We start from the raw sequence: 23,836 nt of genomic DNA, 5'->3' as shown, positions 1-23,836 counted from the left end.
AGCTGAGGTCTGAGCCTGCAACATTTGGGGAGGCTGCACCTGTGGTTTTGTCTTGGAGAACAGTATTTGGACTGCACAAATCGTTAGCATGGGGTTCCCTCAACAAACAGACCCAAGAGCCATTGTCCAACGCTTGACAGCTGTCACTCATAAGCGGGTGGCTCTTTCTGAAGATGGTATAACATACCCAGAGGCCCATCTGTTGTTTTTCCTTTTTTCCCTAACTATATTTTGAGCTAATAGAAGAGACCCTCCTTCTCTGCAGTGTCCTTCTTTATCAGTCACCCACCCAGAAGCAATCGCCTCCTTTCAGACAGCAGAGGGCAAAGGGTGTTGGTCTTTTGCAGATCACAGTCCCTCTTCCACCCTGACATCCCATAGTATTTGCCCTGACAAGGCAAAGGCAGATGCAGCTTTGGTGTGGCCAAGCTTTCCCTTGGTGTGAATGCAGATACACTGGAAGAAAATCATCGGTGAATTAAACGGTAGATGCTCAGCCCAGCGTATGACCCTAAAAAGGTGACGGGTGAAGGAGGGGGCTTGGGGCAGCCGAGGCGTGGGTCCCGGGGGACAGCCATGGAAAAGAAATCTCCACCCCCAAAAGGAAAATATCTGTGAACGCACACAGGTCCCACACGTGCAATCTGCAAGAGTTTAATACAAGCATCTTAGAAAAAGAGCCCTCCCCCGTGCTGGTGTCCAGCACTCCAGCTCTTCTGCAGCAGTTTTTGCTCTGGCCGATCTGGGTGCCATAGGAGCTGCCTCGATTCACACCGTGTCCCCTGCCCCGGCTTGTTTGTGCCTTTAGCTTCCAAGATCCAAATGCCATTATTCTTTTTTTCACCTGTTCTCCAAAATCCATGCCCCTTTTGATAGATAAATGAAGTCAGAATTCTTTATGGCAAGCAAGAGAGATCCGAGCTTAATCCAGGAAAACCTTTAATTGCCCATAAATCAGGTTTTACAGGGCATTCATTTAGCCCTGATTGATATTCTTTTGTTAGGATCTGCATCCAGCACACTCGGAGACTCCAAACAGAATAAATACTCATACCCAAGCCTCTATCTACACACAATGGGGGCTGGCCCTCTAATATGGCTAAATTCATAAATTCACAGATTTTAATGCCAGATGGAGACGTTATCACTGCCTGTTTCCCCCCACCCCCCCCACCCCAGTAACATCAGCCGCAGAAAATCCCCCTGTGGCTCTTGCTCTGAGCCTTGTTCTGCTGCCTGCGCTTTGCCTTGATGCCTTGATGCTAGCAGTGCTTCTGATGTGGCTTTGCATGAGAGCAAGTGGAGGAGCTACAGGGCGCTTGTTACCACAGCAGGGGTCTCAGAGGAACCATGAGCTCAGGGGTGGCAAAGCAGGTCAGTGCCAGGGCTAGGGCAGGGGGCTGCAGAGGGGAGGGTCCTTCATGGGCCAGGTGCTCCCTGGGGGTTCATTCATGGCTCAAGCTGGGACAGGGCTTACCTAAGTAAGAGACTTCAAGGTGAACACGGTAAGAAGCTCATCACCTGCAGGAGACGGTGCCTGGATGTCCAAGGAGACAAGGGCAAAGGGATCCCCCAGAGCGCAGTGAAGGCAGGGGACAGGGAGGGCTGGGCAGCAGGGGCTGGGGGCACCACGGCCACCTCCAGCCACATTTGAGGGGGCAGCTCTTTTGGTCAGGCTTTTCACGGCCACCTCCAGCCTACAGCTGCAGTGTCGGTGACACGTGCTGCTCCGTGCCCTCGCTTCCCGCACCGCTGATGTTGCTCTGCCATCTGAGGTTGGCATCCAGCTCTTTGAACATTCACTGTGTTTTACACCCAAAGTCTGGCACCTTTTCCTGCAGGCTCGGGGCCAAGAGCAGGCTAGATCCCAGCCTAATGCCCCGGGCAACCTCAGCAAAGGGCCAGAGCAGAGACCGTGCTCAGCCCATGTGTCCCACGAGGTCTTTCTTCTCCCACACCAAGTGTCGCAAGCCCAGCCAAGCCGGGGAGCAGAGCTGATGGGTAAGCAAGGTCCCTACAGCAAGGACAACTCCAGGGTGGTGGGTACTGACCCCCCTCCCAGGGAGGTCTCAGTGGCCATCACCACCCATCAGTCCTACTGACCCCTCCAGCTTTGTGCAAAGCCACTGGCTCACACTGCTTCACCCTGCTAATCGCTCTGCTCTCCAATTACAGCCCTGTCGGCAGTGGAAAACCCAAGCCCCATCTTAGATTGCTAATTAGGCTACGAGCCATCTATCTCACTGCTCAGCGCTGTCAGCCCTTCCTGCCACGCAGATCCGATCGTGTTTGAGGCAATAAGATATCAAGGGGGGACAAGCCTGTCTCTGGGTAGTACAGTGTGGGGGATTGATGTTTGACTCAGATGTGAATATATTAATTAATATCCATGGATTGCTTTGGAGAGGGAAAGCACTGCAGGGGGACATTAATTCCTAATTGTTACTAATTGAATTTTGCTGCTAGGTCAGTGGCAGGTCACAGAGACTGACACTGTGTGTGTGCGTATGACTTTGCTGCTCACTGCTATACCAGCAGTGACACCCCCAGCCCCCTCGTGCTGAAGAGCTGACGCTGTCCCAGCCTGTCCTGCATCTCCTGGCCCAGGGGACCTGCCACTCTGCGCCCCTCGGCATAGGGAATGGCTCTGAAAAACCCAGTGGCATTGCATCAAGACATGGTTAGTGGGTCCAGATAGGAGCGACCTGCCCCACATGGCGCAGCACGACCTGGGTGACCCTAGGCAGTGGTACTCGGTGCCTCAGTTTCCCCTCTGGGACAGCATTGACAATGGGGGGTGGGGGGACCCCGTCTGTCTCTGGCGTTTGCTGTGCATGGGATGCAGTAAATGCTAGAGCAGCGTCAGGTTTTGGTGTCTGAGCCATGCAGTGAGGACTGCGGGGGGGGCAGCTGATCCCACTGCAGGGAACATGGGGGCAAAAGGAAGGAGCTTGCTGCTCCGTGGGGTCCCAGGTTAACCCAGCACCACCGGCATCTGCTGCCGTGCCTCCCCGTGGGTCAGACCGAGATGTTTGCAGCCCCTGGAAGGCAGCTGGGCTGATGCTGAGGCAACAGCAGTGAAGCCTTTGGTGGCTCCTAACCAAGGAGAAGCTGCTGCCACTCTGGGGACCACTGGGGCCCGTGCAGCTCCCAGCAGAACCATCATCCCCGTGGGAGCAACTCCCTGGGCTGACCGGGATCTCTATGCAAAGCAGCGACTTCTAGAAAAGCAGATTGCTTTTCTTTCCCATGCAGCTGAACACTCAGCTGAAGCTCTCCAGGATTTTGGCAGTCTGAGAGAGGTCGTGGAGGTGTTCTTCACTGCAGAGCATGATTTGCCATAGCCCGTGTCAAAGCAGGGCCAGGAGGGCAGAGGGACACGGTCCCTCTCTGGCCTGAACACGACCCACCGCCGTTTTGGGGCTGTGGAGGTGTGCTTGGCTCCAGCCCGGCCAGGCTGGGACCTGCTGGGTGCCATGTGGCATCTTACGGCAGCGATGCTCTGGCAGGAGAAGCTCTTCAAGGACGGAGCTTTGACCTATTCTCTCTGCAAAGCCTGGGGAGGGGTTAAACTAAGCCCCAAAGGGCAAAACAGACCAGAGCCCAACCATCAGGGTACCACACCAGGATGCTTTTGGCTTGTGCAAATCCACCTGCAGCTGCCACCTTCCTCAGCTTACTCCCCTTGAGCTGGGTCTGACGGCAGTGGGAAAAAACCTCTGTCAAGAGCATCGGCCACATTGCAGTGAGACAAGACTCAGAGCCTGGTAAAAAAAGCTGTTGGGGTTTGTTGTGGTTTGGGGAACCTTTTTTTTCCCCCTTTCTTTCTTCCTTCTGTAGCTGTTTCAGCTCATTTCAGCCTGCAAAGAGCCAGAGACTGCACTCCATCCATGCCCCCCTCTAGCTGCAGCTTGGTCCATGGTGCTGCTCAGTGCCAAGACCTCTCCCTGTGTCTGGAAGGAGAACTGGCACTCCCAGGCTAGAGCAGGCTGCAATTAGGCGAAACACATCCAATTAACACTTGAGAGCCTGTTCTGGTAGGCAAACCACCCCAGTCCCTTTCGGGAGGAACCCTTGTGTCCCAGCTACCTGTGCAAAGAGCCACCAGGTCTGGTGGGCACCAGACGCAGGCATCAATGCAGAGGGGAGCTGACCCCACGCCCCCTCGCTTACCCCATGGCTGGAGTTTGGGTGGTCTCAGCTTTCAGCAAAGAGACCCAGGAGGGTCCCAGCTCCCGCAGGAGCAGCACAGCAGGAGCTCCCTGCAGCACCCGCACTTGGGGCAGGGTTCTGCTGCGGATCCCCTGTGCCATCTGGAGCAGTCATAACAAGGAAGTTATTCTCAGCTCCATTTATGTGTCTGCCTGACATCTCTCTTGCTGTCAAAACCAGCTTCCCCAGGCAGTAAATAGTTGTTTGGAAAAGAGCAAGTGGGTGCTGAGCTTGTCTCCATGTCTGAATAAATCCTGCTAATGCTTTGGTAAGGCACAGGAGATCGCTGGGTGTGCCAGCAAGAGCAGGCGGTGTTTATACGACTAAAGGGGAGGAGGAGGATGGTCTCCTCCCCACCCAGAGCAGCTCTGAAGGTAACTGGCACTGGGGACGGGGCACCAGGCAGTAGGGACCAGCCTGGAGGTTGTTGTTCATTGCATTGGCTCAGCACAGGATAGCGTCCGAGCCCACCGCCCTGGGGAGCTGGGACCCTCCATGCAAGCAGAGGAGGCTGCAGCCTTTGCTGACTCCAGGCTCAGGTCTGAGCATCCCGGGGGATGTACGTGCCGGTCGTTCCAGGCACGGCTCCGCCGTTGACTCAGCAGCGAGCTTTCCTCCAAGGGCTTTGGTCAGCCCTCGCAGGGCAGGCTTGGGCTGAGGGAAGTGGAGTTCTGCTTCATCCACTGTTGGCGTCCGTCCCCTGAGCAGAGGGGACCAGCCTGTGTCACCGTGTCACCTGCCTCTGAGCCGGAGGAGGACCTGGGCAGGTGCTCTGGTAGAAATCTGTGTGTTTTGCAAAACAGAAGGTCCCCTCCTTCCCCACCTGCCTCGCTAGTGAGCCTTGGGTCTAACAGCACCATCCCTCTGCCATCTTCCACTTGCAATTGCCTTCCTGGGTTTTAGTTTCCCCAAACTCCTGCAAAGGCACAATAATTCCATAGTAGCTTTTCCAAAACAGCTTCCCATACAGATGGAGTTGATGGCTTTCCCTTGCAGTGGAGCTGCAGAACCGCCCAGGAGCTGCTCTGGAGAAGGGGTGGGATAGATCCTGGTCAGTGCAATGGGAATGTCAGTGTTTGCAGACAAGCCTCCCTCCTGGAAAAAAGTCTTTAGCCAGACCTGGTTGTCTGGGGATCAGATCTCCTTAAGGACATGCATTAACATCTTCCCACTGACAGCTTACAAGGCTGTGATTTTAGTAAGGTATTGAAAATCCAAGCATGGTGTCAGGCTCCTCATGTTTCCCTTGTGTGCTCTTGGGATGCAAAGAAGCTAAAACTAAAAGTGTTGATTAAACTGCTAAACAGCAGAAGCTCCTCGACCTGGCAGGGGCTGTGCAGGGCCACCTTGTGGGCTGCTGAGAGGGATATTTGGGGCAGGAGAGGATCGGTGGGTGGGAAACAGAGCAGAGAGCATCAGCCCTACAGCCGCAAGCTGGGTAAGCCCAGCTCCTCTGGGCTGGGAACCCATCCTGCAAACGGGTACCCATCCATCAGGCAGCTTTGGCATCCATCAAGACATGGACAAGTCCAGACCAGACCCACCCACTGTCCTGTCCAAGGAGGGATTGAGGGCTGGGGAAGCGGCACCTTGCACATGTAACCCTGCCTGTGGTCTGCTCTCTCCCTGCACAGGCGTTTCTCCTCTGGGATAGCCCAGTCGCAACCTCCATCCAAGAGCAGTACTGCGAGAGCCTGACGCCTGTCACCAACCACACCGGTGAGTGTCCTGTGTCCCCAGCCATCCCCAGGGGACCCCAGCAGCAGGGATGGCTGGAAGAGGGTTTTGTGGAGGGGGTCTCTTGGCTGATCCGCAGCTGCCCAGATCCTTTCTGGGGGGAGGTGGGGTGCGTGGAGGCTGCGCTGTAGCCCCGTGCCGGCTGCTGCAGCCTCTTTGCAGGGTGACAGTTGGGGCAGGTAAAAGGTGCAGAGCTCAGGAGAGCTAAAAATAGGGAAAATAAATGTCTGGTGGTCTGGGCTCGAGGGGGAGGTGGGCAAAGAGATATCTGCCTGGCTCTTACTCCTGCGCTGCCCATTCTGCTCCATGCCCAGGGACACCAGGACCTTTGTCCCCTGTGTGTCCCCCCCTCTGCAGTCCCCCTGCCCAGGGGTGACAACTGGAGGTTGTGACTTTCTGCAGAGACCACGTCAGCAGTGCAGTCTGGCCAGCCTGTGCTCAGGGCTCGGCCACCTTCCGTCCCCCAATGCTCCTAGATGTGTGCCATTGAGAACCTTGGGCCACCAGCCACGAGGAGCTTCTGGGGACATGGCCACGGCCAGGGCTGCCTCAGCCGAGCTGGGTGAGACCAGCAGGGACACGGGCAGCTCAGTCCTACTCAACACCCATACTGGAGTTTGCGTCTAACTGGGTCAAGCCCAAGATGTGTTTGTACCAAACCTGGCTTTTAGCCTACATTCAAGACGTGACTTGGGTGTCACTGCAGCAGTGACAGGTCTGGTTCAGGGACAGGCATTAGGGGAGGAGGGAAAGGAGAGGAGCTCACAGGAGCAAGGAGAGAAGTCCTCCCCAGCTCAAGGATGCTGCAGAGTTCATTTTCCCAGGACTGAATGAAGACCAGAGCAGGCACCAGGCGATTGCCCTGCTTGCTCCCGTCCCTGCTGCTCAGAGCAGCTGCCTCCATCAGGGTGACGGATGGCCGCGGAGGCTCGGCGCTGATGGATGGCTGCCTGCCACCCGGCTCCCATTAACAGCAGCATTAAAAACTCCTTCTTGAAAAATTACAGCTTGGCACCAGCTGATTCAGTGCCTGGCTGAGGCCAGGCCACCACAGCCCTGCAAGGAGCATCCCCAGGGCATCCCCAGCGGGAGAAATGGAGGCAGAAAGCTGAGGGAGAGCAAGGTTGCCTGTGGAAATGGAAATGCCTGCGTGTCTCTGACCTGGCCATGGCGCAGACAAAAAACCTGGTCATCACTCATGTGCTTTGCTCCCTGAAGGTTTCATCACTCCGCTCGGCCAGGTGGCTGTCCTTGGCCACGTTAGGCTGTGATAAATGGCATTTGTTTTCTTCTTACTCGTCTCCCCTGCCACAACATGTGTCCAGCGCTGTGGGCTCTGACCCACAGAAGCACCAGCCAAGCACCACAGGATCTTCTTGTGATGCACGGACCTGGTGGCATGACCCGGGGCAGCAGGCAGGTCCCAGAGCCTGCTCGTGCCCAGCTCATGGCCTTTGCAGCCCACTGCTGGAACCTCCTGAGCCCAGGGGAGAGGGTAGAGAGTGGGCAGAACTTCTGCCATGGCTTTGCTGATGGGCATGCCCTGAAATTGCCGCTGCCCTCAAGCAGTGGGTGCTGCTTTCTGCTTCGCTCAGTAGGGATTTATTGGTGTGAATCCCAGCAGGATTTACTGCAGCTCAGTGCCCATCACCCTGGGACAAGGGAGCATGTCAGGCTTCAGATTTGCAAACTCCATGCATCCAACCTGCCATCCCTGAGTAATTCATTCATTTGGGATGGGGATGGTGCATGTGAGAGCCACTTCCAGCTTCACAAGGGGGCTTAGAACACGAGGTAGACATGAAACTAATTGTCTTATGCCTGCTGCTTGGGAAGTGGAGCTCAGCACCAGCCTTCATCCTTGGAGTCCGTTTAAGCCCTGCCTGATTCAAGCAGCAATTCCTAGGGAGGGATATTTACAAACCTGAAAACTTTGTTTCAAGGCTATTTAACATGAAAGGTTGTTAGGATGACGCTAATGAGAATTGCAGCGAGGCCGTGAGACTTAATTTGTTAGTGTCTGCACAACCCCTGGGAAATGGCACATGCTGGTAACACAAGCCCAGTTGGTCCTCTGGCACGCGGCTCAGCAGGGCATCAGTCGGATGCATGGAGGCGCCCTGCCTTGTGCTTGTGTGCAGCACCTCTCCTCCGAAAAACAGCCCAGCATGAGCTCTTCTCCCCTCTCTGCTCACCAATCCCTTCATTATTTAATCTCAGACTTTTTAATGAGGATGCATGGCTGGACAGGGGTATCGCCAGGGTGCCAGCACTCCCTGAGGCACATGCACTGAGCTGGAAAGGTCTCTGCTCACAACAGTGTGGTGGAGACAGGTCGGGGGGGATGCTTACCAGACTCATGGGGTGCAGGCATGGGCAAGCAAACCCTCATCCTGGGATGAGCCCCACAGAGCTACCTTGTCCTGCCCTCTTATGAGCACGGATTTACCCATCTTCCTCTAAGCACACTGTCCCCGATGCTGGGCAATGTCCCTTGGCATTCAGGCTCCTGCACAGGCGTGATGGTCCAACCTGAGATTTTAGGTATGTGTCAAAAATACCTCTCGATGAGCCTCCACTTCTGGCCAGTGCTAGAACACGTGGGCAACCATGCACAACTGGCCACTCCACCAGAAAGGCTGCTTTCCTCAGTAGTGGTGAATATTTCCTCCTCCAGGCAGAAATCATGTCAGGCTGGACTTGAGGTCAACGTGGTGCATCAGGAAAGTCAGGTCAGTGGCACCCTCAAACATCTGGAAGCCAAGAAGTTCCCAGATGAGGCTTGCAAAAGAATGCAGCGAGGATGAGCATCCCTTGTGCGGGGTGCATAGGTGCTTGTCCCAAGGGCTCCCAGCCTACAGAATGCCTCAGACTGTGAATTTGTCTTCCTGATGATTTCAGCTCCCTGGGGTCTGTGCGCAGCTGCTTCTCGCCTTGCCCTGCCACGAAGCCGGTCAGGGAGCAACAAGGTCATTTCACCCATCAGGGCAAAGCATCCCCCTGCAGCTGCAGGACCGCTTCCCATCCCGGCACTTCCCTGGGGAAGGAAAGGGGAATCTGAGCAGATGGGAGAGCCTCTTCCTAATTAATAGATGAGGCTTTTCCAAAGCAGCCCAACAGAAAGCACTCAAGCAGAGCGAGCTCAGAGCACTTATGGGCTTGTTTTACATTCATAGCACCCAAGCTTGGATCAGCCCAGGGAGTTGGCACCCAATTGCTAATAGCCCCGGCTGGTCCTGACTGCACGATCCACTCCTTTAAGCTGTTAAACCATTATCACAACAAATTGTTATCCTCAATCCTGTGTATGGGCTCAGGAGAGAGAGAGAGAGAGGGGGGAGAACAGCTGATTCTTTCCCAGGGAAGAAACCTTTCCTGCCACTGCAGGTTCACCTAAAGCAAAGGAAAATGACACCAAAGCTGTGCAGAACTGAATAGAAATGTCTTTTTTTTTTTTTTTTTTTTTTTAACTGGAGGCTTTTCCAAGGAGGGGAAGGGAGCATAGCTTTGCATTTAAATAAAGCAAAGCAACTTGGTCCAGATATAGCAAAAGCCTGTGGCTAAGAAGCACAGGCGAGCAGCAAGCAATGAGAGCATTTCCTTCATGGGCACTTTATCAGACAGGTTTGGAAACACGTTTCACAGCGGGTGACAGTTTGACCAAGAGACTTCCCACCTGCTCCAGCTCAGCTCCCCAGACCGCTGACACTGCTCCAGCAGCCCCTTCTCCTGCCACTGCTGTTTGATTCACTCACTGACTCCCCTGGGGAAAGACTGGAATTTAAATTCATAAAGGTCAAATTAACAACATGGGCGCCTCTTTTCCCTTCAGCCTCGTTGGCATCTCTCCCATCAACACAGAAATACTAATAAAGGAGATGAGCAGGGGCTAAAGAGAAGCATTGAGCCCTGGCAGGGACTTGGCACTGAGGGAGAGTGGTGATACTGGGGCAGGTTTGGGAACCAAAACATGTGAACTCACCTATATGGAAAATCATAGCAGCTGAAGTGTACACTAGCATCGATAAAGCCATTCTTCTCCATCATCCAGGAAACAGGGATGTCAATAGAAACCTGCTTATATTCATAGATTTTATTGTAGCGGAGGAGGGAAGAAGGTGCTGAGGTTTTCTGGTAGAAAACAGTGTCCTGGCACATCTCAGCATGAGCAGCAGCTACAGCAGCTAAACTGTACTTTGGACTGGATGCAGTAAAACTGTTGCCAGCTACCCTGTTCAGTTGTAGCCAAACCAGAAGCCTTTGCTAGGAGAACTCTGCCGGTGAGGGATTACACTGCTTCGCTCACCCACCAGCAAAACCCAGCCAAGAGCAGGGAATAAGCCTCTTCCTGCTGCCCTTGGTAATAATGCAACTCCAACCACTCCACGGGTCATACCATGAGAACGGGATGTGTCCCAGACCCGACCCACTACCTCATATATTCCATAACTACATGTGCTCCACAGAACCGTACCTGGATCCATCTGAAGTGACGACACTGAGCAAGTGCATCAATACCAATGGCAGAAGCTAGGTTTGGTGCCTCTAATTTAGTCTTCTCCAGAAGAGCAGCAAAGACCCAAGGGGACAGTCAGTGATGGTCAATAACAACAAGCCGAAAATTCATTACAAGGACACTTTGCTATCATAACACTTAATTAGCCTGTGTAATTATTTTACATTGAGGATCATGGAACTGGAATGCTTGGGAGGATTGCTGGTGATGTTTTAAGGACTGGACTCTTACAAGGGTAAACAGAAACACCTAATGCCACCAAAAGCAGTGCTGGAGGTAGGGTGTGGACAAGGATCTGAGTATTCTGAGGCAACCACAGCTGCTCCCAGCCATACAGAGTGCCCAGCCCCAACTCAGGGGGCAAGCAAGCAGCAACACCACTCCAGTTTCAACCCTGCGTTAACACAAATTGTCCCCCAGTGCCGTTTCCCTCAAGGTGTTACTCAAGCATTTAGCACCTGAGTGACTCCACAGCTGGGATGGAGCCACCCTTCCTTGGGCATCCCCCAAAGGCCCTGGCTTTGGGGCAATAAGGTGTGAAATGGTTCCTCCTGCTCCACCAGTGTGGTGGAGCTGCCTGGGAGGGACAAAGGATCTTCTGCACGCTGGCTGCAGGGATGGGATGAGATAACTGTGGTTGAGTAAGAGCTCAGGACAGGTAGAGATATGAGCGCACACCTTTCAGCTGTTACTCAGCTTCCTGAGACACCTTAGGTGAATAACCCCACCGCTCCCAACCACAGGAATGAGCCTGTGATTCAGAGATTCCCACCAGCGCTCCTGGCCCCTTTGCATTGCACAAGGAGAGAGAAGCTTCGCCCTTGGGGCAGCTGTAGCATCACTGGGGGCACAGCAGCCAGCTGGGATGCTGCGCTGGTGCAGAGCTTTGCCCCGTGTGAGATGAGGATGTGTTTACCAGCACGGCGGTATCAGCACCACCTTTGGTTTAGTCCTCTTCACATCACCCTAGCAATGGTTTGACGGTACAGTACACTTCAGACCTCCTGGCATTGGCTCAAGAGCACTGTGGCCACACGTCTGGTGGTGCTGGCCCAGGATAAACATGTTCCATCCTCTTTAAATTTGCTCAAAACCTCTTGGCAGATTAGCTGGGACTGGAGAGCTTTTCCCTGCCAGGCTTCACACGGCTGCGTGGCTTCAGCTTGGAGCCATCCCAGGGGCCTCCCAAGTGGTGGAAGCAGGCTGGAGGAGGATGTTTTGTATAAACAGGAGGGATATTGCTACAGCTATCCTGAGACAGTTACTGTGGTATAGTTGTCCCAGTGTAAGTCCCTGGACAGGTACTTTTTTTCTTCAGAAGAAAGCAAACGCTTTGTACGGCTCCAAAGCAGCACAACCCGAATGAAACGGCGCGAAGGGACTCGAGTGACTCCCCCAGTGCCACATTCCCTGTCTTAAAGCAGGAGCGGCTCCTTCCTACCCCAAATGTCATGCTTCTGTGCAGGAGGGAGCCAAACCAGGGGTCTTGGTGCAGATAGGAAATTCATTGACCTTTCTTGCTGTAAAGCTGCAAAGACCAAAAGTGTCTGCGCAGCCAGCGGCGCTGAGGAAGCTAGAGCAGGCATCTGCAGAACCGGGAGAATAATCCCCCTGCAAATACAGATGGGCCGCAAAGCAGATATGAAAGCATTTAGCACTGATACATATAATTTCCATGCTAAATAGTGCTCTAAGTGCTGGAGGCTTCATGCCACTGGGGAACAGCTGGAGCACACTGTCATGCTGGGCAGAGGGATGTCGAAGCCCTCACCGAACTCATCGCCTTCGCTGTTTTACTTAACCCTTCCCCAGCATGAGATGATTTCCCCCCCCCCCCCCCCCGTGTGTGCTGAAGAGAGCAGAAAGAGCAGCATCTGCTTTCTTCAGCTCTTCTTCATCAAGGCGGTTCTCGGTGTGACCCCAGGAAAAATATTACAGCTACCCACCAGGTTAAAAACTGATGGGACAGACCTCACAACACTGCCTACCATGGTGCTGGGGCAAAGCCTGCTGTGCACAGCGCGAGGTCCCAGGAGCCTGCTACAACCTGCTGCTCTGCTCATCCAAGGCAGCCCCCAAGCCCAAATGTCACCCCACCCCACAATCCTGACCCACGGGACGAGGAGGGGACTGATCTCCTGGTGATGCTGCTCCACCTTTACCCTGCAGCCCTGCCACGGGGGGACTTGCAAGAGCCATCCACTCCTTTTGTCACCTGGTGGGCGTCCACCGGCGCTTTGATGGCAGGGCCAAGCAGCAGTAAATTAAGTTCCTTGGAGAAATGCGGAGATAATAAATCCAGGCTTGAGCAGATGTGTAGCAGAATGATGCCACCTTTATCTGACCACATCATTTCCTTGAATCTGTCTTGGGTTTGGTTCTTAATTGCATCGCTGTGGTTTTGTTTCACTGATGGAGAGGGTGCGTTGCTACTGCTCTCTGGCTCTACTGACTTTTAATTACTGAGTCTTCCTGCTTGCCCCCCCACCCCAAGCAGTCTGCTTCTGTGCCCCAGCACAGCATCTGGGACGTGGGAGGGAAACTGAGGCATGAGAAGACAGAGAGAAAATGGAGTTTGTGCGCAGCCCCACTGGACACAGGGAGAGTTTTCAAGGACTGCATGAGCTACTCTGGGCTTTGGGACTGTGCAAACCCCATTTTTCTGTGCTGGGTTATTCCAAGTGAAGCTTTTCCTGCTCCAGATATTCAAGCAACATCTCCCATGGGTGAATTCCCAGGTGGCTAACAGGGAGAGCGCTTGCAATATAATTTTGTCCTCAGTTGAAGCAATTCCCTGTTGTCTTTTCCCTACCTGGATAAATACTATCATAAATTTTTATACAGGCACTTAATTTTCTGTGACCCTCTATTTCTCTGTCAGATTTGGGTCAAAACAACTAAGGAGCTCAACAAACACTAATGGATGCAGATACGCATAGACACGCACACTACACGTGATTAAATGCACCTTGTTTCCTAAGAAAGACAAGCTTAAACCAGTTAACTGAAAGTGAAGGTTGCTGCAGCAACCATACACATTAGCAAACCTAAAAGCAAAGGTCACCATTAAAATTAATTTCTCATCACAAGCTATGGAAGGCAGAAGGTAATGCTCACCATGCTCTGATGCTTCCCCAGCTCACGTGCTTGGAAATTGTTTTCCCTTGCAAAGACTCTTGAGGAAAACCCTCCTTTCCTTCACACTGAAAATTTGCTCTGAGAACATCCCAAGAAACCAAGGTCCTAATTTTTCAGATAACCAATGAAAACAGATATTCCTCCATGAAAACCTTCATCATATTAATAAAACAGTATTTTGCTTGGTCACTCTTTAGCCAGCTCTATCCATTGGAAGTTCTGGGAAAGTCATTCAAATAATCGGGTCTGGGTGGAGAGGAAACGCTGCATTCACACCCCCAGAGCTGTGAATTGGGGTGTTTTGTCTCAGAAATGGCAACGCCTGCCTCTGCGCTGACAGCACACGTGTTGCTGGTACCCAGGAGTGGTTTGCACTGAATTCTGCCCCTTCCAGGCTCTGCTGCCCATCTGCCTGCTGCTTGTCAAGGATTGTGTTCTGTGGATATTGCAGCCGTTCTGCTTCCAACCTCACTTTGAAATGTAGCTAGGACATATTTAGCTACAGTACATGTTGTTCTAAATATATACAAATTATACATAAAAAAGCCTGCAATCTGGCCTACCTAATGCCTACGTTAGCATACTTGTGTAGCTGGGAAAAGCACACAAGTCCTGCTTGAAATCTGAAATAGCAGCAGCAGACTTGGAGTTTTCTTCCTGGGAAAGGCTGGAAGAGACCAACAGGAACCGCTAGGAAGGAGCTCCTGCAGCCAGGAGGTGTGAGAGAATTGGAGGGGCCCTAAGGAGCGTCCCACCAGCTCAGCGTCAGACCAGGCTGCAGTCTCCACGAGAAAAGGGAATATCTAGCTTATTGCTGGCTGTTGTGGGGCTGGATGCCAAAGCCATGGTTGAAGAAAGGAGCAGGGCTGGAAGACCAGAGGCAGGGAACTCCAAGCTGACTTGGGAAGCCAGGACAGAAAACCAGGTTTGTGCCAGAGCTGAGCTTACTACAGGGGCTCAGACAGGTCCAGGGCAATAGTCATGGCCAGGATGGATCAACCAGCCCTTGGGGAACCTTGGCACAGACCCCATTTGGTGTCTGCCATGAGGGTCTTTGGGGGGGCCGAGCTTGCAACAACCCATCAGCTCAGCCAGGACCACAGCTCCAGCTCTCCTGGCAGACCTTGGCCCTTCAACAGCCTGGAGGTGGCTCATGGTGGCCCACAGACCACCACTAACCCTCCACCCTTTTTCCCTGCAGGTCCCCAGTGCAACGCCTCGGTAGACCTGATCGGCACGTGTTGGCCCCGGAGCGCGGTGGGACAGCTGGTAGCTCGCCCCTGCCCCGAGTACTTCTATGGCGTGCGGTACAACACCACGAGTAAGATGACCAGCGCTGGTGGGCACACGATGGGCGAAGGGTGGGGGAGTTCAGCCAGCCATGTGCATCAGGGGCTGTGGGGGCATGAGTACAGAGCCCCCCGGGGGCTCTGTGGGATCCATCAGCCAAAAAAGAAAAAAGCCCACCCTCATATCCTGAATTTCAGGGAGGGAGGTTTCAGAGCAGCAGCTTTACAAGCAGCTCGTCCTGGACATGCCCCTGCGAAGGGGGACAGGGCTGGTGTCCCCATCTTGGGGACAGGGGGAGAGGAGCGAGCCTGCCCTGTTGTTGGAGGTGGCAACCCAGCTGAGCAGGGACTGGGGGACCTCGTGGCTCGTCCCCTCCCGGCACGGGTGGCTGCATTGTCACTGCCAATGATGTGCTGGGAGCTGGGGACAAAGTGAAGACATCTGAAAAGTGCCCAGAGCCATTCCTAGCACATGGCTGAGTTTCTGACCACGCAAGTGCTGCTTTTGCTGAAAGAAACATCTTGCTTCCTGCAGAAAACATCTATTTCTCTCTCCGACACTTTCTTTGCAGCAGTGGAAGATCGCATGCGTGCAGCTCTTGCTTTGTGGGACTTCTTATGCCATTGCACGAGTCTCTTTGCATTAATCCATACTTCTGCCTGCCTAAGAGCCAATGCCATCCCTGTCCCATCCCATCACCCTGATGAGGCTCATGGTCTCTCCTGTTAATAGCAGAAGCCCAGCATCGTCCCAGTGCTGGCATCACCCCACTGTTGACGTTAATCGGATACTGCCCCGGGGCTGCTGTGGCTGTTCCTTCCCAAACAGCCTTACCACTCACCATCCTGGCTGGGAGGCAAAAAAAGCTCCTAATGCAGGGAGAGAAGTGAGAACTTCATGCTGCCACTGCAGCAGCGCTAGCAGGGTGGCACGTGATGGCTTGAGCAAACAGCACAGAGGAGGGGAAAAGGAGAGTGGAACTAGTGCTGCTCCCACTGCATCTCGGCAGTGGGAGGTGTCGGGGTCCCCCAGTGCCAAGGGGCAGAGCTGGTGCAGACCCAAAGCCCTTGAGTGAGTCTGAAATGGTCCAAGGGCTTTGGTTCTGCAGTTGCAACCTGAGCTGGCTTCAAAGGAAAAGAATCCACTGGTTTGATGCCAGTGACACCTGACTAGTGACAACCACCAGGTGGTCACATCTTTGTGCGACGGACACGCTCTCTTTCAGATAATGGCTACAGGGAATGCCTCGCTAACGGGAGCTGGGCAGTGCGGGTCAACTATTCCCAGTGCCAGGAGATCCTCAGCGAAGAGGTAGGACTTTGGTATCCCTTGGCTGGGCTCTTGGGGGAGGGTGAGGGACAGACAATGGAGTTTTGAAGAACAACAGCACCCAGGAATAGCCCAAGGGAGCTGTGGGCTGTGGCAGCACCCCAGATAAAAGGTGGCATGCAGTATATGTGACACACACTTTTCTGGATTTGCATTTTTATTCCCTGCCAAAGTTAAAGCCATGCCCGTTTCCATCCCTGTTAAAAATCCAAGAGGATTTGCAGTGTCAGGTCTCCTGGTCCCAGGGCTGCTGGGTGCAGATCAGCGTGCCCTCCAGCCCCACCAGCCTCCCCCAGCCCCAAGCTCTCAGTGTAAACCCCAACCCTCCCTGTCAGCAATGAAATAAAGGAGATGTTTAGGAAGCTGAAAGGGATAAAAAAAATGGAGAACAAGAATTATAAGCCCCTGAGTAGGTCAAGCCCCCCCTCAGAGCAGAGGAGAAGAGATATGGGCTGTTCATTTGCAGCTGATACCACCTCTGGTATTTAAGATGCTGATATCTCTTGCCAGGAATGGTTTTCTCACTCAGTTAATTGCTAATTCACAGGTTGGATGAGTGCCTAACAGCAGGAGCAATCAATTAATTTAATTATCACTCACACCTTCCTGAGATCCCCTGCTCCCTCTGCCCAAATTCATCCCAGCCTCTCGGCTGCCCTCAGGGCAACTGGGAATGAACCGAGACACCAGATGCCACATTGCCAGTGAGCTGGGACCAGATACAGCAGGGTTTCCCCGGATGGTGGGCTGGGGATGTCCCGTGCTGAGCCGGGCTGATGTAGGGGCAGCAGCAGTGAGCTGCCCTGGCACGGGTAGGATGTGAAATGCTTGAGCCCTTTGCCAGGGCCAGGTTGGTGCCTCTCCTGCCCACGTTAGCCCCATCCAACCAGCCCCGTCCCCTTCCAGCCCTTCTCCACTGCCCTGCACCAGGTGGGCTCCAGTTGCTTTCTGAAAAAGGGCCCAGCATCTGCAGTGGGGCTCCCAGAGGGGATGGGTTTGTGGTGGTACCCAGGGCTGCTGCTGACCCCCTTCCCATCTCCCCCCACCAGAAGAAGAGCAAGCTGCACTACCACATCGCTGTCATCATCAACTACCTGGGGCACTGTGTCTCGCTGGGGGCCCTCCTCGTGGCCTTTGTCCTCTTCATGCGCCTGCGGTGAGTGACCCGACCCACTGCCATGTTCCTGCTGGGGGGGTGAGCCTAGAGACATCACCCCCACAGGCTGGGGGTGGACCCAGACCCTGTCTTTTGCTATATCCTCCCCCATGGCTGTTGCTCTCCAGTCTGGAGGGATCATGTCTATCTCAGGGTTATTTTCCTCCTGTTCCTCTTTTGAAACACTCTGCTATGGATGCAGTGGGTCCTCCTTGGTGCCTTCCACCTCCTGGTCTTGATCCTGCCCACCTTACCCAGGGCACAGCCCCAGCAGCTTACCCCTGGGGTCCCAGCAAAGACAGGCAGCTCCACAAACAGCCGTGTCCCCCAGCCCACATGTGACTGGCCCCCAGCCACCCACCATGCTCTGATGGTCCCTTGTCCCCCCCTCCCCAGGAGCATCCGGTGCCTGAGGAACATCATCCACTGGAACCTGATCACAGCCTTCATCCTACGCAATGCCACGTGGTTCGTGGTGCAGCTCACCATGAACCCGGAGGTGCACGAGAGCAATGTGGTAGGTGCAGCTTTGCCAGGCAGGCAGTCGGAGCCCACCCCGAGTGGCTGGGGTGTGTGGGGAGCTTGAGGATCCTAAAGATGAGGCCATAAAAGCAGCTTGAGGGGCCAAACAGGGCTTCCTGGTGGCTGCAGGACAACTCAGGCTTGTGAGAATCATGGGTTCAGTTGCTGTGCTGGGGTCTGTGTTGCTTTGTGCATGTTTCACCACTGTAACACAGAGCTCCTCTCTTCAGCCCCCGTGTCTCCTCCTAACCCTCTTGGCAGGTCTGGTGCCGCTTGGTCACTGCTGCATACAATTACTTCCATGTCACCAACTTCTTCTGGATGTTCGGTGAGGGCTGCTACCTGCACACGGCCATCGTGCTTACCTACTCCACGGACAAGCTCCGCAAGTGGATGTTCATCTGCATCGGCTGGTGTAAGTGCCAGGATGTACCCTTCACCCACCGGGTGTGCAGGGGTCGAGTGATGGGTGATGCCCACCTCCCTCTTCTGCTCCAGCTCTTCTTTCACCCAAATATCTGCAAAAAGGCTGCTGGGAGCAGGAGGATGGGATTTGCATGGTCAATTCATCTCACTCGATGGTTTATCCTCTGTGAGAGAATCCCTGTTACAGCACAGTTTGGTGGCAACGTTGCACCCCTGAGATTCACCTGCATGTTCCTCTGCAGGTATCCCCTTTCCCATCATCGTCGCCTGGGCCATCGGGAAGCTGTACTACGACAACGAGAAGTGAGCCTGATTGCTCTCATTCCCCTTCTCCTTCCTGTCCCAGCTCCCCAGGGATCAGTCGTGCCAGGGGCTGCAGCAGGCACGGATCCTGCCTGGAAGGGCTGGCACAAGGCAGGGTACATGGAAAGGGTGGGAGGAAAAAAAGGTAATATTATTCTGTTCTTTCCTTTATCCCACCTTCAGGCTCTCTGCCGCCCTGCCTGCAGCTGCCTGCTGCTGCGTTCTTCTCTTCAAAGGGCAAATGAGATGTTTAAGGGGGAAAAGGCAAGATTAAGCCCGAGCTCCTACAACATGTTTGCTAAATGGAGCTGGGATTTAATCTATGGGCAGAGATACAAAACACCGCCACCTGAGCCGTTTTCACAGGGACTTGCTAATGGAGGTCTTAACAGACACCTGAGAGTTTGTCGGGCGGGCTGGGAAGTTCAGAGGAGACCATTTGGATGAGCGGCAGCTCGTCTTGTTTTCCAGGGCAAGTTTTGTCTCCTGACTTCAGCAGCCCTGCGCTACGTGCAGGCATGGCACCCATTTAACAGAGCCCAACAAGGTGCTCCCAGGACACGGGTACACGTGTGGGAGCTCCCGTGGGATTTGCTGGGGTCAGAGCCGGCCCAGACCTGTGTGCCTGTGAGGTTGTCCCTGCCCATTCTACAATAACCAGTTCCACATCCCCATGGAGCCCATGAACACCCGCATGTGCCTCCATATACCGCGTTCCTGGGCTACAGCAGTTGAAGCTGTAGTGCTTTCACCCCATGGACAGTGACTTACAGAGAGTGTGCGAGGGCAGGAGTAAATCCAGGTTGCTCATGCTGCAGGTTTGTCCCCGACATGGCTTGTCCCTGACACCGCTTGTCCTTGCCTCGCAGGTGCTGGTTTGGGAAGCGAGCGGGAATTTATACCGACTACATTTACCAAGGCCCCATGATCCTGGTGCTGCTGGTAAGAGGAAAGCGCCCTGCTCGCTAAATCCCCTCTAAATATGGGGTCCTTCCCCCTCACATGGGACGCAGCTGCTCCCAGACAGGGTCTTGCCCCCTTCCTGAGCTTCTCCCTGCTGCTGGCAGTTACACAGCCCCACAGCAGTGATGCCGCTCGGCCTGCAAGCCCGGCTCCCCTCACCCAAACTTCACCAGTTTGGGCACCTAACCCCTGATGGGAAATAGCGGGCACGGATCCTGCCGGCTTGGGGTGGACTAGAAAGTCCTCGGATAGGGATGCTCCCATTGGCAGACTCCCACGTGTGCCAGTAAGTCCTTCCATCCCTGCCCTGGCAGGGTGCTTTGGGTGCTTTGGGTGCAGGTTGGTGCTTTGCCAAGCATTCGCAGCAGCCTGGGGACCTCAGCTCCATTCCCTGATCCACATCACATCTCTCCTGTCCCTTGGCTAAGCAGCGATGCTTGAACCAGGGCTTATAGGGAGCATAATTTGCTGGGGCTTTGCCCTTTTGGGAAGGGACAAAGAGCAGCAGTGGCAAGCCACACGCAGTAGTGGCAGGGGTCCAACCTGTGTTGGCAGGGGGAAAGCCATGCACGAGGTCCCACAGCATTCCCTCCCTCCTTGCCCAATGCTGAGAAAACCCAAAGGAGGGCTAATCACCGGCACCAAACGGCCTCGCTGAATAATTGAGCGTCTTCTCATTTCCCAGCCCATCAGGTAGCCCGGCCACTTCTAATCTGTGTCAATTGTGCTCCGCTCCCAGTGCTGCCTTCCTGTGCCCTCATTAGCAGTTCGGCAGCCGGGAGAGTGGCCAAGCAGCTCCTTGCTGCAATGGCAGCCATTCTCCCAAAATCCCTTTGGCTGCCTTCTATTCCTCCTCCCCTTCCAATTTTTTTCACCTTCAGCCCTTCCTTTAATGTTTGCCCTTCTTTGCCCACCTCCTGGCGTGCCCTACTGCCCCTCTCCCTTGAAAACACTCCTAAATGCTATTGCTAAAGTGCTTTAAAAACGATAAACGCAGATGCCCTGATCCAGTGCGTGGAAGGCAGCAGGTCAGGGTCAAGAGGGAACGTTCCCATTCCCCCTGGCACAGCCCGTTCCCTCCGCTGCGGCAACGGGAGGAAAGGCTGGGGGAGCAGACACTGACCAGGTGCCCCTTTCCTTCGAGATCAACTTTATCTTTCTGTTCAACATCGTCCGAATCCTCATGACAAAGCTCCGGGCTTCAACCACGTCAGAGACAATCCAGTACAGGTAAGAGCGTGATGACCCCGCAGAAAGCAGATCTAGAAACTGCCTTAGCATGGTTACAGGGGACAGGGACAGCCCCGTCAGCTAAATGTCAAGGGGGTGGGAGCATGGAGAGACAGCGAAGAGCACCTCAAATGCTTTTCGGAGGCATGTGGCTATTGCATCTGGTTCAAAAATCCTGGACGGTGAGAGCTTTGTGATGGAGAACGTGGATGGTTGGATCTGCCGTCGAAGGCAGCCGCTGGGAGCAGAGTCCCTTGGCAAAAGCCCGTTGTGGTGGGACCCGAGCAGCTGCCCGGGCTCAGAGCTGCAAACCCTGGCACAGAGGTGAGAACTGGACCACACTTGGCAGCAAAGCAAAGGCTGAGGAAGGAGGAATGAATCGATGCCACCCAAACACCTCCTCACAAGGAGAAGGCAGCTCTCCCAGCAGCACAGGGCAGGAAAGTTTAACCCTTCCCTGCTGGGGAATATTTTGCAGACAACTTGGGAGGTGCACAGTCAGAGCAGCCATCTGAAGTACCCAGAACAGGAGAAGACACCTTGGTCTTCCTCAATGCTCCTCTCTGGATTGCTTTCTGGGCAGGAATCAGGGAATCGTACTGTAAAAGAAGCAGGTTTGGGGCTGAGGGTGGCTTTTTCAGCTGAGAATGGAAAAATTTGGATGCTGTCATTGGGAAATGCCAGCTTCCCTCATCTGGGAGTATTGAGCTGGGATGAAGGATTCAGCTTGGGGTGAGCAAAGATCAAGGCTATTGAAATAGGCTGCTTGGCCTCAGCAGTTCTGAGAGACTTTTGGGTTTCCAGCATTTGCCTGATTTTGGCAGGGAACATTTTTCACCCTTGGGCAGAACATTTTCATTTCCCATAAACATTTTGTGGGACAGAAAAAACTTACAAACTGTTCAGTCATGCTTAAACTAGACAAGGGACAGCCCTGGAGGGCTCCTGCTCACCTTAGGTGATGGCTTTTGGTGAAAAGCTGATGGATCCCCTGCTACATGGCTGCTCCCCTGGAGAAGTGCACCGGTGCATGTGCTGTCCCATAGTTTGACAGCCTGAAGATGCTCATGTCCTCAGTTACTTCCAGCTCCTCTGTGCCATCTGCCAGTTTGTGTCAGTGGCTGTGGTTCTCCTCCAGGCCAGCAATGCAGGACAGGTCCCAGGCCCCATCCCTGCCTAGCCCAGCCCTGCCAGGGATGACTTTTCCTGTGTTCAGCTAATGTTGGAATTTGTCCGTTACCAGGATCTTTAAGCAAAATTTCTTGTCCCTTAATCCAAAGGAATGAGATGCCAAGCCCAAATCCTTCCCTCACTCTTGTACCAGCAATATTACTTTCCACAGACTGCACTTGTAATCTTATCAAGGAAAAGATATCAAATTAATTAGCTGAGTTTTCCAGAAACCCATATTGAAGGGTGTGAATTATTTTACCCCCCTTAATTCCTTTTAAATTGAGCCTTAGATCAGCCAAGTAATCATTTCACGCCAGCTCAAGGTCAAGCCTTCGCTACCCACTGCCCTTTTGTGGATGGAGAAGCCACAGAAGGTGCCCAGTGCTCACACCAGCCCGGTCACTTGGGGATCACTTTGGAAAACAGCTCAGCTCTGCTCTGTCCTCCCCCGGTCACTGGTTTGCCCAGATCCAGCCGGTCCCATCCCAGCCGTGCTGGTGCTGGGGGTGGGATGGGGAGATTCCTGGTGCCCAGGGCTATGTTGCGGCAGCTCAGGTCCATGTTCTCTCCCCAGGAAAGCAGTCAAGGCCACGCTGGTGCTGCTGCCCTTGCTGGGAATCACCTACATGCTGTTCTTTGTCAACCCGGGGGAGGATGAGATCTCCAGGATTGTCTTCATCTACTTCAACTCCTTTCTGGAGTCCTTCCAGGTATGGTCCTCAGCACCAGTCCCCGTCCCAGTTCCCCCACCAAGAGGTGTGGAGGAGCCTGTCCTGGCTGATGCCTTGCCCTGCTTCTGCCCCCTCCCAAAACCAGACAGCCCCAAACCCTGGGGTTGCTCCAAAGCCTCTGAGCCTGGGGTGCCTGCTGGCTGGAGCTCCACAGTGACTCCAGCTTGTCTCCTTGCAGGGCTTCTTCGTCTCTGTCTTCTACTGCTTCTTGAACAGCGAGGTGAGCACTGGGGGCTGGGGGGTCTATACTCTTCCTTGCAGGCAGATCCAAGCCCCTGCACAGGGCTTGGAGGGTGCTGGCACCCAGTTCCCCAGCTGAAGGCGTTTGCTGGTCAGCGTTGGTGCTTTACCTCTGGCTCCAGGGATACCTGCAGCCCGAGACTGTGCCCAGAGGGGAATGGACACTGGCAGTCTCCTCCTCTGGAGGAGGGAAATCCACCCCCAAGAACAGCTGCTTTAGGGGTGCATCTGTGTGACTCGGTGCAGCAGAAGAGCCAGGGGTCCCCCCATCCCTAGGAAATCCTTCTCCAAGGCAGTCCCCATAAACATGTGGGTACCTGGCACATGGGCAAGGGCACCTCCCAGGCTCCGACCCAAAACCCAGACAGCAGAAAGCAAAGGAGGTGAGAGCAGAGGCCAGTTATTTGGGCAGCTCTTTCCTCTGCCTCCTACCAAATGCTCTTGCACCATTGCTGGCTCAGGAGAGTTTGCTCCAGGCAAGCTTGCTTTGTTACCAAATAGTATACAATTGATGCAGGAGGAAAAGGGATGGGACCAGGGCTGTCACACCATGCAATTCATGCTCTGTCATCTCTCAGTTCCAGCTGGGCTGGTGGCAGATTTTGGTGTTCACCCAACTGCACCATCCAGCACCCATCTCCCAGGGCCATCCCATGCTGCAGTCGATGAAAAGGCATTTCTTCACTATTTACCTGCCATACAAAGCACGTGGGCTGTTGTAGGGCAGAATTAACATTGAAGAAATGCCACTAGTATGAAGCAGACAAGCCATAAAACTTTCCCAACCGTTGCTCAAACCGCTCTTAGCCCCTTGCAGCATCCGATGCAGCGGGTGAGGTGCTGGCTTCCCTGAAGAGCCCCCGCTCAGAT

At 54.0% G+C, this 23,836-nt stretch overlaps 1 protein-coding gene across 1 annotated transcript in view; it reads left to right on the top strand.

The window, feature by feature from the left end:
- The window catches only part of CRHR1 (corticotropin releasing hormone receptor 1), a 29,519-nt gene that overhangs the window by 2,981 nt on the left and 2,702 nt on the right, over window positions 1-23,836 (top strand). Inside the window, exons 2-12 of the mRNA XM_056362634.1 lie at window positions 5,847-5,931; window positions 14,805-14,924; window positions 16,119-16,204; window positions 17,272-17,378; window positions 17,775-17,895; window positions 18,162-18,315; window positions 18,569-18,629; window positions 19,499-19,571; window positions 20,737-20,822; window positions 22,570-22,705; window positions 22,905-22,946. Of these exons, the coding sequence (XP_056218609.1) occupies window positions 5,847-5,931; window positions 14,805-14,924; window positions 16,119-16,204; window positions 17,272-17,378; window positions 17,775-17,895; window positions 18,162-18,315; window positions 18,569-18,629; window positions 19,499-19,571; window positions 20,737-20,822; window positions 22,570-22,705; window positions 22,905-22,946 (1,071 nt within the window). The remainder of the gene's footprint in view (window positions 1-5,846; window positions 5,932-14,804; window positions 14,925-16,118; window positions 16,205-17,271; window positions 17,379-17,774; window positions 17,896-18,161; window positions 18,316-18,568; window positions 18,630-19,498; window positions 19,572-20,736; window positions 20,823-22,569; window positions 22,706-22,904; window positions 22,947-23,836) is intronic.

This window comes from Falco biarmicus, chromosome 17 (assembly GCF_023638135.1).
Source record: "Falco biarmicus isolate bFalBia1 chromosome 17, bFalBia1.pri, whole genome shotgun sequence".
Classification (NCBI taxonomy): Eukaryota; Metazoa; Chordata; class Aves; order Falconiformes; family Falconidae; genus Falco; species Falco biarmicus.
This window is presented reverse-complemented; position numbering and strand designations above follow the sequence as displayed.